We start from the raw sequence: 15,723 nt of genomic DNA, 5'->3' as shown, positions 1-15,723 counted from the left end.
ACAGTTAAATAAGGTCATCTTTAACTATCGTAGGTCTAAAACTAAGACAAGAGGATACACACCAGCGTCTAATTTTACCCGAGACAGAGTCCTTTTATCTAAACCTCCTTGGAACTCATAACAAGAGAGACTACTCGACCGACAAATTACGAATATATTCGGAAGTTATGAACAAACATTGAAAAGTCACAAATACATGGGGAGGAAGGAGAGGGGGGAGCGAAAAGAGAGGAAAAGGCGACCGGAGGTCATACTTCTCGACGAAGGTGTACCTCTAACTCTCTCGCGACCAGTTGTGTCTTACGAGAGCGACACTGGCCTTCCGGACGTCCTCGCGTTCTTCTGGAGTGTTCCGAGGAGTCGGTCTTTCACCGTGTTTGAATCAGGGTCATTCAAGTGTGTGTGTGTGTGTGTGTGTTGTGTGTGTGTGTGTGTGTGTGTGTGTGGTGGGTGTGTGTGTCTGTGTTGTGTGTGTGTGTGTTGGGTGGTGTGTTGTGTTTTTTGTGTGTGTGTGTGTTGTGTGTGTGTTGTGTGTGTGTGTGTGGGGTGTGGTGTGTGTCTGCTCTTTGTCTAAACCTAGTGGTGACCCTAAGCCTGGTTCTAATCAACATCTTAATACTATCTCAAAATCCGCAATGTGACTCGTAAAGTGAACCCTGCTAATAAACAAAATATAGACTACGAACACGTACTACTACATGTCTCACGTACCCGTCAATATTAAGGTTTTAATGAGTCTGAAATGATTCATTTCTCACTATGGTTGTCACATTTAATGAGACTCTTGTTCATGCTAAGGATGTAAGTAGTATGAAATTCATTCATGTCTTATTTCTAACAAGCACAAAAAATGTCAGAAGTGTAAGAAGAAGGAAAAAGGGTAGCGGGTCCAAGGTAGAAGGTCTCAACAAAACCTAAAACCAATACAGTATAGAGCGGTTCAGGAGTCAGTGTGACACTACACTGGGTATGACCTCGTCACCGACACAGGAAGGTTGAGTTACTTTTTGGAGATCGAACCGGAGGTCCATGACATTGTGTTGAGAGAAATGCAGGATAATTGTACGTACGCACCGTGAAACTCCGAAGTCGGAACTACAGAAAACAATACTGTCATTTGAGTCCTAAGTTTTTCTTTTTACCTCGTTCTTTTGACACTGTTCTTCTTCGACATTTCTTGTCAACCTCTCACACGCTCATAACTCTATTTATCCGATGGTCATGTTTTTGTTTTTCTCTTGTCTTCCTTCCTCTNGTCTCTCTGGGACCCAGGAGATGGGGCCATAGGAGGAGACGACCTACCACGCCGGCAATGGACCACACTAAACCGCCTACGAACTGGGGTCGGTCGCTTCAAAAGAAGCGACCGACCCCAGTTCGTAGGCGGTTTAGTGTGGTCCATTGCCGGCGTGGTAGGTCGTCTCCTCCTATGGCCCCATCTCCTGGGTCCCAGAGAGACTCAAACAGGGGTGATGGGGTCCAGCCTTCTGGTATTTGGTTGAAGGCCAGATATTGATTTTGGGCCTAATCCAGAGTTTAGGGAGTTATAGAAATCGAGACAAGAAGAGATAAGAGCTTGGCTGACTGTCTCCAAATAAGACCGGGAGATGAAGGACTTAATTTTGTATATGATACGTAACTGATAAAATCACGATTTGTTATGTCTGAGGACAGGGAGCCCAGATGTATTTACAGAGATGGGGCTGGTTTAGAATGGCCAAAAATGTGTACCTCTGATTTTTTGTCATTTAACTGGAGAAAGTTTTGGGCCATCCAGAACTTTATTTGATCTAAACCAGATAGGAGCTTGTTTACATTGCTTTTATCACTGCAGTTTAAAGGGACTTATATTTGTGAATCATCCGCTTAGCAGTGATATAGAATATTTTTGCATTTGTATGATATGCCCTAGTGGCAGCATGTAGATGGAAAATAATAATGAACCAAGAATAGAACCTTCGGTGCTGCAGTGGAGGAATTATCCCCAATTGAGACAGAAAATGTCTGATCTGATAGGTAGGATTTTAGCCCTTTGAGAGCAGTGTCCCCGATGCCTACCCATTTTCCAAGACGATCTAATAGGATAACATGATCAACTCGAATGCGGAGCTAAGATCTAAAAGGATTCCAATGGAGCAGTCCCCTGAATCTGCTTAAATTAAAAGGTCATTTGTGACTTTGACAAGTGCCGTTCCTGTGCTATGTCGTGTACGAAAAGTTGATTGAAATGTATCAAATATGTTGTTGAGATTCATAAAAGAAGATAAACTCTGTGTAAACCACCTTCTCTAAAATCTTAGCTAAAAAAGGTAGTTTAGAAATTGGAATCCAGAAGGTCTAGGTTTGGATGTTTGATGAATGGATGGACTACTGCATGCTTAAGGCATGGTGGGAGACAACCAGAGGATAATGAGCTATTCAAAATGGATACAATTATGGGACCAGTTAAAAACCTCTTTTGGGAATTCAGCATGGAGCCCATCTGCAGGACTGCAGGCAGGTTTTAGTTTGTGAATGTTTCCTCTAATGTGCAGTGCTAAGAGAGAATGTTTCAAATGAGTACAAAATGAAGAAGGGTTGTATTGATGAGCCAGGTCATACTGTTCCTCTGCAACTTTGGAGTCTTATTGTAATAATTTTGTTAGTCATTTGTGTTAAAGATTGTTCACAATTTCTGCAGGTTTGAGGAAGGTTTCAAAATGGAATGAAGAGTTTTAAAGACAATTTCATGTGTTATTGTAGTTTGTTTGAACAATGTCAGAAGAAGGAGGACCAGGCTTGTTTTACAGCTTTGTGATAAATTGCCATAATTTGTTGTTTAAGATTTCAAAGGATTCTGTGAGGCGGTCTTTCTTCCATATTCGTTCTGCTTTTCTGCGTTGTTGCTTTATTTCTTTGGTGGTGCTGGTTAACCAGGGAGGTCTAAGAGTTTGCTGCTTCATTTTCCTTGACACAGATGTTGGCACTGTGGGAGACAGATGTGTGAGGAGGCAGTTCAACGTAATGGCTTTAAGGTCCGATACATATAGACCTGCCTCATTCAGATCCACATTTTCAACATTAAAACCACAAGAAAGTAAAGGTCAAAAAAAGGTCGTTGACGAACATATTTCGTCATAGTTTTTGTCAACGAAATTAACACTAGCTCGACCAACGTCTATAATCAAAAACTCTGATTGGATGAGCATGTGAGTGATTACTTGAGGATAGGGAAGTATGTAAAAAATTGGGCTGTGACGTTTTGTTACGGGTCTTTAATCGATCAGGTGTGTGAGGGGAGGAGGTCAATCATACTGGATAGCATTTCCTGCAGATCGAGTGGTAGTGACAGATTTGATTGTTAAAATCACGTTGTGGTTTGCCCTGTCTGTTTAGGTGCAGAGCATCGAGTCTGTTCCAGAGCTTCTGGTAAATGCACTTGGTTTTGTTTGTGGCTACAGCCTGCAGGCGGATTACCTTAAAGTCAACTCATTTCAATTAGCGTTGCTTTCGGATTGTTGCAACAATAATAAACATACATTTTGTATAATGCAATCATCATTTCCAGTCCCATGTTGGTAAGAGTATCACAAATGTATAAATATAAAAAATAACCCCCTTCCATTTAAACCATCAACAGAGCTATTTTCATTTCCAATATAAATAGTATAAAAAGAATATTAAGATCTAATAATGAAAACCAGTCGATGGCTTTATTTTCCGTTATTTTATTTTTCAATGTGAAATAGTCTTGTTCTTTCGTTATAAACATATAAACTCCATGGAAGCATGTGGTCATCCATGACATCTGTACACACAGATCGACTCATTCAACCTGCACACAGATCAGTTCCTCTGATAGGAAACATCCACTGTTGATTTATAACCATGTTTCTTTTCAAACCTTCGCCCTTTTCCACATCAGTCTCTCCTACAGGGCACCACTGGACGTAGGAAACGAAAATAAATTCTGAGAAAAGATTTCAAAAATAGCTTGATGGTTCAGTAGTAGAGAAAGGTAAAGGGCAACAAATTAAAGCTACGTAATCTGGTTGACCAGCCAACCAGGAAGATGTTGAGTGTTCTCGTTTTGTCGTTGGGAAAGGTCAAACTGTAACAAAGCCCAGCTCTTAGCTTCCTTTACGCTGCTTAGTCAGTGGTAACTATAACATCTTAACATAAGAGACATTACATCTGCATGGAAGTGTTGTGATTTGTGTCCAGGTCAGGCTGGTTAGGTGAGATTGGGAGCAGCACGATGTAGCCCACTTCCAGTGGGGCTCGAAGACTTTGCCCAGGATTGATGTACAGGAACGACAAGAATCAGCCGTAGGGTTTGTTCAGCTCCATATCTACTCAAAATCTGACTCTTCTCCATTTAATGCTCGCTGAGGTAAAATACAGTATTACTCATATTGATCACCATCCAGAACTCAAAGAATAACCTACATTTAAAATATATTCAATAATAATTCCGACTAAGGCCTTGTGTGTCAGAGTGGTCATGTGTGACAGAGGTAGGCAGACTGACAGGGGATCAGGCCACCAGTAGAATCCTCCTCTGCATGTCAATAAAACACTTTAACTGGAACAGATCAGAGACAGGTCTTATTCCTATCTGCCCTTCTGCCATATTGAAAGCAAATCATATATTCTAAATGTTTCTTTTAGTTGAAAATGTATGGTTCTAGGACGCTCATGAATGCTTTTAGATGTTTCTCAAATAATGAGAAAATCAGCGTCAGCTATGTGAACCTCATCCAGCAGACGAATGAAACCATAAAAGGAGTTCCAGCCAGGAGCTCAGCTGGACAGTGTCTGGTGAGTCTAGATGTAGTCATCGTCCACAGGCTCTCCTGGTGTGTCACAGTGATGGAGAAACAGGACTACGACCCTCTGAAAGACTCCTCTCTTGCTCTGTCTCCGCTCTGAGATCTCCTCCCCAATGGTCTCCATGCAGATGTCGGCTGACAGCTGGCCTTTACGCCTGGGTGCGTAGATGGTGGCTTACACACAACACAACAAAGAGGAAAAGTGTTTATATGTTTTTTTGTCAGCAACAGGGGCAATGCTCATGAATTGTGTACATTCAGGGATCAATCCCAGGGAGTGTGCTAAAGGAGGGATGGATGACTGCACTCACTGCTTTCATCGTCCTCAAAGTCGTAGCGGGCGTAGCTGTTGGGGTCCGCTGCCCTCAGGGTCCTCAGCCAGGGGAAGTCTGTTATCATGCTGTAGGGGGCCTCGTCCACCACCCCTAAACAACAACAGCAGAACACTTGCTTTGAACAAGAACGTTTGATACTGAAACCATGCATTCTTTATCCTTCATCCTTCTATGTGGTGCATTCAGAAGAGACCTAGCACTCTACGTCAGTTATTGAATGCACAGTAGACACTTCCTCCCTAATCAGAATGGAATACATCTTCTATACTGAAGTTTTGTTGTAGCACAGAAAAGGGTTTCTTATCTTTAAAACAGATCTGTGTGGGCAAAATAATTTACCTGCTAAATAACTTATTTTGATCCCTATACCATGAGTTCAACTGGGAGAATGGTACTTTCTTTATTTTTAACCTGTTAAGCCCTGAGCCTGTTTTTCAGGTCTCAGGCTCGAAAATGACATTCCCAGAACAAATTACTATCTTCACTTCTAAAAAGGGGTAAATGAATCATCTTTTTTCTCAAAGTAATGATAAACCTGTGAGTTGGATGTAGAAAAGTCAGAATCAATATAGATTTTTTTTATTTTAAAGTAAATTCAGATTGAACATAGTAAAAAAATATAAATTATAGTGTCCGTCTAAAAAAAGATTTTATGAATCCAAACTATAACATATAATAAGTACCCTGTATCAAGATTGATGCAAAACAAGTGACATTTGACCTTTTTAGAGAGGTTTAGAAAAATAAACCCACTTCTGGGGTCATTTGGGTGGATTTGCCATATCTCTGGAACCCATCGGTCGATTTTNGTGTTTGCAGGTTCAGGATTTAAACGGAAAACAAATATGTGTGGATCAAAAATACACATTTAAAACTTTTTTCTGTATTTGGATTGTATTTACATGTATATGAAACGGAACACTATGTGTGCATTGAAAAACACAAATCCGGAAATACAAGTGTGAATCCTTTTGCGGATCATGAAATACAAGTGTGAATCCTTCTGTGTGCATTATGAGACTGTTCTGAGCCCATATTAAAATGTTTAACTAAAGTATGCAGATTCTGCTTATTAGGTGTCATTTTACCTGATTTGCATTACAGTGCCTACCATTGGTGGTTCTAGAGGGGGGCAAACACGGGCCAGTGCCCCTGTAACACTTGAAGCTTGGATCGTCTGTCGCCCCCCTCTGAATGTCTATGAACATTTCACCATTTGCAATAGTGTTTCAGCAAAGACTGTGCTTTAACTTGAGCCAAAGTTAACATCATTTTCAGTTTTTTATAATGTAATTTAATAATATTTTAACTAGGTAACTGACCAAACAAACAAATATAAATTATAGTATTTTATGTTGTTTGCACAGTGACTTTAAACTGAACTAAAATGTGTTAAAATCCCTAAAATTGGCACGGACACTCCGCCACTGGTATCTACTGTTAAATAATGACTGAATCGCTTTACCTATCAGTGGGGCTCCATATACAACAATAGCAATGCCTCTGCGGTTGCTTGCAGCCAGACCCTCAGGTGACAGATCGACACACATGTGGCGGGCGATTGCTCTGGAGACGGGGGTCATCTCCAACTGCCCCAGTCTCCCACTGCATCGCTCTTTGGTCATCTCTGAAACAACTGAAATCACACAGAAATAACGGTGAATTATGAAGAGAAGGTCATATACTTTCAGGTTCTGCTTATAAACAGGTTGTACTCACGTAACTCAGCTGGTTTCACAGTTACAGTTTGGGTTTCTTCCAATTTGCTCTCTGCTGTATGGGCATCGTTTTGTCTCAATGTCTTTTTATTCTTGTGTGTGTCATCCATCTCAGCTTCTTTTTCATCTTCATTAGGCTCTGCAACACACAGGTAGTTTAGATTAAAACAGGTATGTAAACAGTCTTTGAATCAGTAGGTTTCCTGCTGAAAAGTGCTAAATCCTACGTAACTAGGTATCCTACATAAGGGTGAAGTGTCCAGTATTACCCCAATCATTTGTTTCTGTGTTGTGTTTTATCCTTATGTTCCTGAGTACTTTGGTGACAGATAGACAACAATGTCAGTGCTTAATGAACGTGGGTGCCTGACGCTACCGTCATCTTTCAGCTGGGAGCAGTACTCCTTGTAGTAGTCGAGCAGTTCTGAGGTCAGACTTTCTCCAGGGGCTCGGGGAGGCAGCAGTAACATGTTGTTCTCATCATAACCCTGCATCAGATGCAGGATCTACATGGAATTAGGGGGGAGGGGAGAGGGAGGGGAATTTGGACAGGAAAAGACACAAAGGAACAGACAAATTCAATGTTATGAGGGGCCAGGTGAGGACACAAGGAAAAGAGAGGGCATCTCAAGGAGGGACGCGCTAAGTTTGTCTGATACAAGCTAAGATGAACTTTCAGTGACATGTGTTAAGTATTCTTGGAGCTAAATCCTATCTACAGAGTGGTGCAGTGATTTAGCATCGCAAGGGCTCCCTCAACAAAAAGCCATGGGATTTTTCCACTGGATTTGAGTATATTGCTGAAAAAAAGACATCAGGCAAAAAAACTGGTCATGATACGTGCATGCTCAGCAGGATAATCTCCACGTATTGTCTTTTGTAAATGCAATTGGCATTGGTAATAAGTTAACGTTGGCTATAAAGTAACAAAATCAAGGTCGCATGACTTCAAGTGAAGACCGCTAAGCTAAAGACGCTAATGTTCAGATTGATGATGTTTAGCAGTGTCATTACGGTATTTAATAAACTTTATTTCAGGTATCTAAACAAATACACTTTCAAAAAAACATTGACTTCATGATAAAGGAAACGAAAATGGTAAAATGCTAACTAATTTCCAAGTTGTATTACCCAGAGCCACTCTATTAACATATAACCAATATAATAGATTTAAGTGTCATATTAGTGATCCATTATGAAGGTCTTACAGTAGGTCACACCGGGCAGAAAGTAACAGCTTTCACGTCTATCTTTAACTTAAGGTGGCGCTGTTTTTGGAGTTCAGACATGTATATGCAGACCTGATGAGAGTTGGGCCGAATGGATGGTGGTAAACAATGTGTAAACACTTCTCTTTGCTTGTATTGTTTGTTTTCTGATTTCTGATCAAAATGTTCTTCACGAAATGGTTTAAAAGTAAGAATTGGTTATGGTCACTTTTCTCTTTTTCTTATCCATTCCATTCTTACAGAGGAGAGCTACCTTTTCTTCCTCGAGGTACTGCGTGTCGAACTCCAGGGAGTAGAACTCGATGGGGAATGAGCAGGGGTTTCTCACTGTGACCTCTGCTTCAACCTCAGTGTTGAGAGACAGGCAGGGCCCCAGCTCCAGCTCCGACTGGGAGAACTCCAGCCGTGGCTCCTCACCTTGCCCCTGAACTCTGATGAACACCTGCTTGGAGCTCTCAGCCACATGGACCGCTAGCTGCCTGTTGTAGGCAAGCTGCAAAGACAAGGACAGTAGGTCATCAACCATGTAATGCCACGATACTCTGATATGTATCGTGGTTGAATCCGTTAAGCTCCTTACCCCATCAGCAGGGCTGAACTTTATCTGGACGTTGACTCGTTCACCAGGGGACAGCAGGCCAGAACTGGGGATTGCCTTAAACACCTCTTGAGGAGGTTGATGCTCCTGAGAGACCTTTTTACGCTGAGCAAGAATCAGAATCAGAAACAGGTTTATTGCTAAGCAGGTTAACCCATAGAAGGAATTGTCCTTGGTGTATAGGGTGCATACATAAACACAGTCAAAGAAGATAGATTGTAAGAAATAAAACTATTAGTGGTAAGCCGTGAAGAAATAAGAGATAGCTTTGTTTACATTGTACAGAACTTGGAGGGTTGGCTAGGACTTCACTTAACTCAAATGAACAAGACATTGTTTGCATTGTGTGCATTAATGGAATGGAATGTAATAAAGAAACTGATAGGGTGAGGCACGTTTCACACTATTGCAACTATTTCTCAGTACTATCTCAGTAAGATGGTAGTTTAGTTTTCCTAAATATAAAGATGTTAGAAAAAATAAGGAAATAATTGGAATGATGTTGCGATTGTGATATGATTTACAACATTGGAAGAATTAATTATTTTGGCATCATTAGTGGAATCATCTTTAAGAAGAATGTTTAAATGATCATGGTGTGATTTTATTTAAGAGGATCCCTACTCAAACAAATATATTTAGTCAAGCCAGTAGAATTAGATTTGTAGGATATAAAAAAAAGATGTGGCTTCACAATACTACAATTTGTAAATATGTATTTTAACACATATTTGGCCCCCTGCAGGCTGGATATTGCACATTTCAAATTGAAATGTTGATGAATTGTGCAGCCCTAGATGCCATGTACAGTAGTAGTAGTAGTAGTAGTAGTAGTAGTAGTAGTAGTAGTTACCTGAAAATGAAAATACAAAACAAGTTGTAAAAGTTTATTGAATTTTCCATAAATTGACAAATGCCGTACCTTTTTGAGAGGCGTCCACTCCTCAGCTATGGTCCAGCAGCAGGGCATGGACTCATGATTAAACAGCTGTATTGTCTTCATCTGATGAGGAGGACAATAACAAGAAACTCAGCACAGCGTATGTTTTCAGACAGAACTGATATGCAGGTAATACATGGCCTTCAAGTTGCTTGAGCAAAAACAAACGTATCTTAGTTTTTAGTCTTTTTTTAATGTCTCTTGAAAGAAAATTGCTCTGAAGTCATTAGAGAACGCAAATATCTGTGTAAAAAAAACACCATACAAATATTATAAGGTTTCAAAAAACGTATTCATTTTTAATACAATGTCAGAATATAAAACCATATACATTCCATTTTGTTTATATCATTAAAACGAGGGGGGAAAAAACCCAACAATTAAAAAAAGCTGTATCCCAGCATGCAATACCAGTAGATTAGGCAGGTGTGATTCCCTCCTCCCTGGCATCAGTAAAACATGTCTCTCTCGCCTCCAGCCCTTCTTAAGGATTGTTGCTAGGATTGTAACTCAAACCAGGAGATACTACCGTATTACACCGAGCCTGGCCTCCTTGCAATGGCTACCTGTTTCTTTTAGTATCAATTTAAAATGGTATTGCTTAATTACAACGCCCAGAGAGGCCTTGCTCCGAGCTATTTCTTAAACCTTTATTGCCTTAAGTCCCCAGTTAATTGATGACATCTGTCCTTATGAATTCCTAGAATTATAGACCAATCACTATTACCGATGTTGGCGCCTATCTGGTGTTCGGAGTTACGGGCCGTCCACAAGGCGGCGTGCGTTGAAGCTTCAACACTTCTGCTCATTCACTTTGAATGAGGTGACGTCAAGCTTTGCCGAACTGCATTGTGGGAGCGTCGCTTCGCGCTCGCGTTGCTCGCTTCAAAAGTTGAGCAATGTTCAACTTTTGAAGCTTCGACGGAAGCGTCAGCCAATCAAATCATACGCCAGTACGANTTTTCTAAACCTCTCTAAAAAGGTCAAATGTCACTTGTTTTGCATCAATCTTGATACAGGGTACTTATTATATGTTATAGTTTGGATTCCTAAAGCTTTAAAAGCTTTAGGAATCCAAACTATAACATATAATAAGTACCCTGTATCAAGATTGATGCAAAACAAGTGACATTTGACCTTTTTAGAGAGGTTTAGAAAAATAAACCCACTTCTGGGGTCATTTGGGTGTATTTGCCATATCTCTGGAACCCATTGGTCGATTTTGGTGATTGACATCTCTTCTGAACCGTTAGAGCCAATAGAATCGAGGGGACATTCCTAAATCCATCTAAACATTACCATTGGTGAATGCGCAGCTTGCATGCCCAAAACCGGAAGCTGGGTTACAGCTCTCATACACTATAAAAACTCAGTTTTTGACATAAATGTTATGATGGATTAACAGTAATCATTTCAAAGTGACACAGAGACATTGGATTAACCTTCAGCAGCGTTTATATGCGTTTAAATGCCATTGAACACAACTTTGATCAGAAAAACAGCAAAGGTAAGACGTATTTGCCGTTTTGGCCCCGTAAAGCTAAGTTGTGTGTTATCTGGTTTTGCCTTTTCTGCCGCAAGTTTTGTTGATACTTATACCTCTAGAATCTGTGGAATCTCAGCTTTCATATGATATCTTGTTTGTGCAGATCCAATGAAGTATACAATATTTCTACCGTGAGTTATGGGCATTAGCACTCTTAGGCTTAGTGCTAATTCAGACGCTCGGCGTTAGAGTTGTGTTTCGTTTCGGTAAAAATGGTTCATATCGTCAGTTAGCTGAGTTTCTTCCCGTTAAGTGGGTATGACACATTAATAGGTTGTTAAATGTTAAGAAGCCCTGAGACACAGTTTCCGGGGCTTAAAGGTGGGGTAGTTAATTCACTTCAGAAACACTTTTTGTTATATTCCATGGAATGCTCTTAACATCCCGATAGCAATGAATAAATGATTATGTAATAAACATTACCAATCATCTGAGCCGGCCCGGCTAAAATAACTGGATGGCCTACCTGCGTGTCAGCCTTCCATCTGTGCACAAACTTATCTCGTGCCCTCATTGGTCATGTGCGCGTTCGTGTGTGTTGGAGGAGGGGCTCTGTGAGGAAGTGGCAGATTTTTTCCGGTTGCGCACTTTCAAATTCTAGCGCACTCGAGCTGGTTTCTCCATTTTTACCCTACCTTTAACATGTTAAGGGATATGAATGTGTACAGAGGTGGATTAGGGCCACGTGAAAATATTTGAGATCTTACCAAAAGAGCATTTTTTTTAATCTATAGTCACATAAAAGCCACGATTCTGACTTATATCGAAGATCTAAACATAAAAATTCACACGTGCACTCTTCCGTAAAATTGTGCAATTTGGTGTGTTCTGTACAGTGTTCCTGAGTGTATGTAAGCATCACCTGCTCTGAATGTGTAACTGGCCACAGCGCAGGTTTGGTGGATGTGAATGTGTATGTCTACCTTCAGTGGGGCACTGGAAAGGAGTGGGGGTTAATGTGGGGGTCACAGTCTTACCCTCCAGTGTGTAGATGTCCCGGCCCCAGGGGTATTTGGGATACTTCTTCACATCCTCTTCTGTTCTTGAGGCCTCGGGGAAGAACTCATACTTGATCAACTCCCTGAGACAAAGACACACACAGATCAATCAGGTTGTGTTTAAAATTGATTTGGCCTTATACTTGCTCAGTGACAATGTCTAAAGTTTTTACTGTTGACTTCATTAGATATCTTTCCGTTTCTGCTGCATCCAATTTCTCCATATAAAGTCCCCACCCATTACCATGACCCCAACATGTCATCCACTAACACTTCTCGTTGCTTTTTTGAATATCCGCAGTCTGAGATCTTCCGGTTGTCTCTTTAGAATCACTTATACATAATATTGAAGTCAGTTTGTATTGAAGGTGACTTCCTCTCCTGCAGGCACAGAATGCTGGTGCTCAGTCTTTGCGATGTTAGAACATTGTCCCCACTGCTCTCTAATGTCCATTTGGTGTGTCTGGCCTGCAGAATGAATCTATTTACATTTTCCGAAAATGAACAATCAATCAATCAATCAATGTTTATTTATATAGCCCAATATCACAAATGTTACATTTGTCTCAGTGGACTTCACAGTTTGTACAGAATATCAGTATGACAATACGACACCCTCTGTCCTTAGACCCTCACATCGTACAAGGAAAAACTTCCAGAGAAAACCCACAGTTTAAAGGGAAAAATGGGAGAAACCTTAGGGAGAGCAACAGAGGAGGGATCCCTCTCCCAGGACGGACAGACGTGCAATAGATGCCGTGTGTAAATTGAAAAGATAATACATTTGCAACATAGGTAGTCCAAAAACAAAAAATGATAGGCTTACTTTGAGGTCACCTGTCACCTGATAGGCTTACTTTGAGTTCACCTGTCTCCGGTCCTTCATATTACTAAATGTAACTATGTCATAACACTCTCATATAGAATAACACTTAGGAGAGAAGTGTTCAGATAGAAAGCAGAGGGTAATAAGGGACTGATGTTTGACAGAATGCCCCTGATATCTGATCAGAACTTACTGGCTGATGTTGGCTATGGTGTCCATCCAGCTGCGGATGCGAACCTTATTGCGTATATTTGGAGGGTTGCTGAACTCATGCACTATGGCGATGTGATAGGGATAGGGTCCCTGGAAGAGCTGACGCTCCAATCCCACAGAGTCAATCTAAAGAGAGGAGAGAGAACAGGGGAAGTATAAGAAGAACCATTTCAACGTTATGGAAAACATGGGAAGTTTGCCTAACAGATGTAGGAGATGTTTCTCCATTTGCTGCATAAAACTGATCTACAAACTGAAAGCAGTAAAAATATGATAATATATTTGTTTGCAGTAATAATAATAATATTTGGTTGAAAACAAATTTAAATCCATACAGTATATTGGTGTTTAGCCTCTTTCAAAATGGAGATCTATGGGGGAAGATTTCATTTTGGCGCATACAGCTGGCCACTGAGCGTCAGCAGACTGTTTGTTATCCAGATCTCAAGATGCTTTCATGGTTAACATAAAGAGGACCTACCTGGTGCATAGGGCGCATGTAAATTATGCGGTTCCTCTCAGGAGGCATTCTCAGTATCTGATCCAGGACCTGTTCCATGTCCAGCTTCTTACACTGGGCGAAATCAAAGCGGTTCACTATGGGTGCGCTCTCCACTCGCAGTTGCTTCAACACTCGACATCTGGTGGCTGCAGGCAGAGGGAGGAAACACACGGAGCACTTTGTGACTGAATGATTCGGACAAAGACTGAACCTACCCTGCCGACATTAGCTTATTAAACTGGAGTCATTTAGAGAAGACTGTGCTGCCTTGAAGGAGAGTAGCGAAGTTGTGTTGTCATAATGTTTGATTCATTTATATCAATGCAGGACACTGGATATAAGATGTCCGAACAATTGAGCTGTTAACACTGACTCTATAAAACACATATCCAACATGGCAGACAGTGTGGCTGATGTATTGGTATTCCTACAGTGCGATTGCTGTAATATTTGCAACTTTTCCCCCAAAAATGACAGTGTAAAATCAAAGATTGTGTTGCTAAAAGTTAGGTACCAAATAATGTTTGGATACAAATAACTTCTGTCTTACTCCGGAAACAAAATGACTTGTCCCTTATATTATGAGAAAGTAATAAAAGGATTTGTTACCATGTATGAACATCATCTTGGGGCAGTCTTTGAGGACCAGATCAGTGATTCCACAGTTAGTCAGAGTGATGCCCACCAGGTTCTTACTCTTCAGAGACAACACCTGCACCAGCAAAAACATCTCAGTACAAACAGGGTACACACAGGGTACACACAGGGTAAACACAGGGTAAACACACAAAGAGTAGACACAGAACACACTAGGGCTGTACCCGAATATTCATTCGTTGGAGTACTATTCGGGTTTAAATGTTGTTATTCGGATATTCTTTTTCATTTTATTTATTGAAAACTCCAACATCAACGTTAGAGCTTGTGCCTCTTCGGGGGGTGCTAACACTTAACCATAAACGTTATCGTTTACTTTCTCTGTCTTTATATGTAGATATTATTCTATTACTTTTTCTCCGTTAATCTCCGTCACGTTGTTTCCATAGCAACAACAACTTCCTGTCAACAGCGCTAACTCTCCTTCACAATAAAAGCATGTCCATAAATAGGAAGCCAAGCCAAATTACACTTAAGACATATAACACAATGCAATATCCTTTTCAATTTCAAAGAACACAAATTGGGTTGTATACATTAACAAATAGAGAACCGCAGTGACGCGTCCTAAAACCTGGAAGTAAGTTAGCATTTTACCACTGCCGGTTCCTTCGACAAAAAGCAATGGGATTTCTCATAGGGTTTTGGAAAATATCTGTAAATAAGGTCTGTTGTTGACAAAAATTGAAGAGACAGATCACGTTTTGTTCTATGACATTAAATCCATCAGCAGTGACCCCACTGGTGATTTCTGAAGAGTTGACGTGTCTGAAAAACGATGGTTGTTACCNTGGCTGCTGACTGTGTTCAGGTGGACAGCAATTGAGGCTGTGAATCATGTGCCCATGATTTGAATAAATGCCCACACCGAGTTGTATTTGGACGTTCTGCCTCTGCCTCCTTGCTTGGTCGGGCCGCTCAACGGTGTAAATGGTAAATGGACTGTACTTATATAGCGCTTTATCCAGTCTTTAAGACCCCTCAAAGCGCTTTACATACTACATGTCATTCACCCATTCACACCCATTCATACAGAGCAGTGTACCTTACTCTAGGACCTAACATTCACACACATTCACACACCGTTGGCCATGCCATCGGGAGCAACTCAGGGTTAAGTATCTTGCCCAAGGATACATCGACATGTTGACTGCATGGGCTGGGATCAAACCCACAACCTTCTGGTTGAAAGACGACCACACTCCCTCACAGCCACAGTCGCCCTGGTGTCCTCTCAGAGTCTAGACTAGAGCAATGATATTAGGCTTGTTATTCGAGATAAGAGGTTAAAATGTTTAGCTTAATTATGTGTATTTTCTTTCCCTTTTACCTATATTAGTATTTCCCGTT

At 40.8% G+C, this 15,723-nt stretch overlaps 1 protein-coding gene across 1 annotated transcript; it reads right to left on the bottom strand.

Annotated features, from left to right (window-relative positions):
- Nucleotides 1–3,691: 3,691 nt before the first annotated feature.
- On the bottom strand, nucleotides 3,692–14,446 carry LOC104951353 (F-box only protein 38-like). Its single transcript, XM_010777995.1, has 6 exons — nucleotides 14,326–14,446; nucleotides 13,696–13,862; nucleotides 13,195–13,340; nucleotides 12,155–12,258; nucleotides 5,123–5,236; nucleotides 3,692–4,985 (listed from the first exon to the last, which is right to left on the bottom strand). Exons 1-6 carry the CDS (start codon nucleotides 14,444–14,446, stop codon nucleotides 4,807–4,809), a joined length of 831 nt encoding a protein of 276 aa, XP_010776297.1. The 3' UTR covers nucleotides 3,692–4,806.
- Nucleotides 14,447–15,723: the final 1,277 nt, after the last annotated feature.

This window comes from Notothenia coriiceps, unplaced genomic scaffold (assembly GCF_000735185.1).
Source record: "Notothenia coriiceps isolate Sejong01 unplaced genomic scaffold, NC01 NC01_scaffold00000339, whole genome shotgun sequence".
Classification (NCBI taxonomy): domain Eukaryota; kingdom Metazoa; phylum Chordata; class Actinopteri; order Perciformes; family Nototheniidae; genus Notothenia; species Notothenia coriiceps.
Note: the sequence above shows the minus strand (reverse complement) of the source record. Positions and strands in the feature narration are given on the sequence as shown.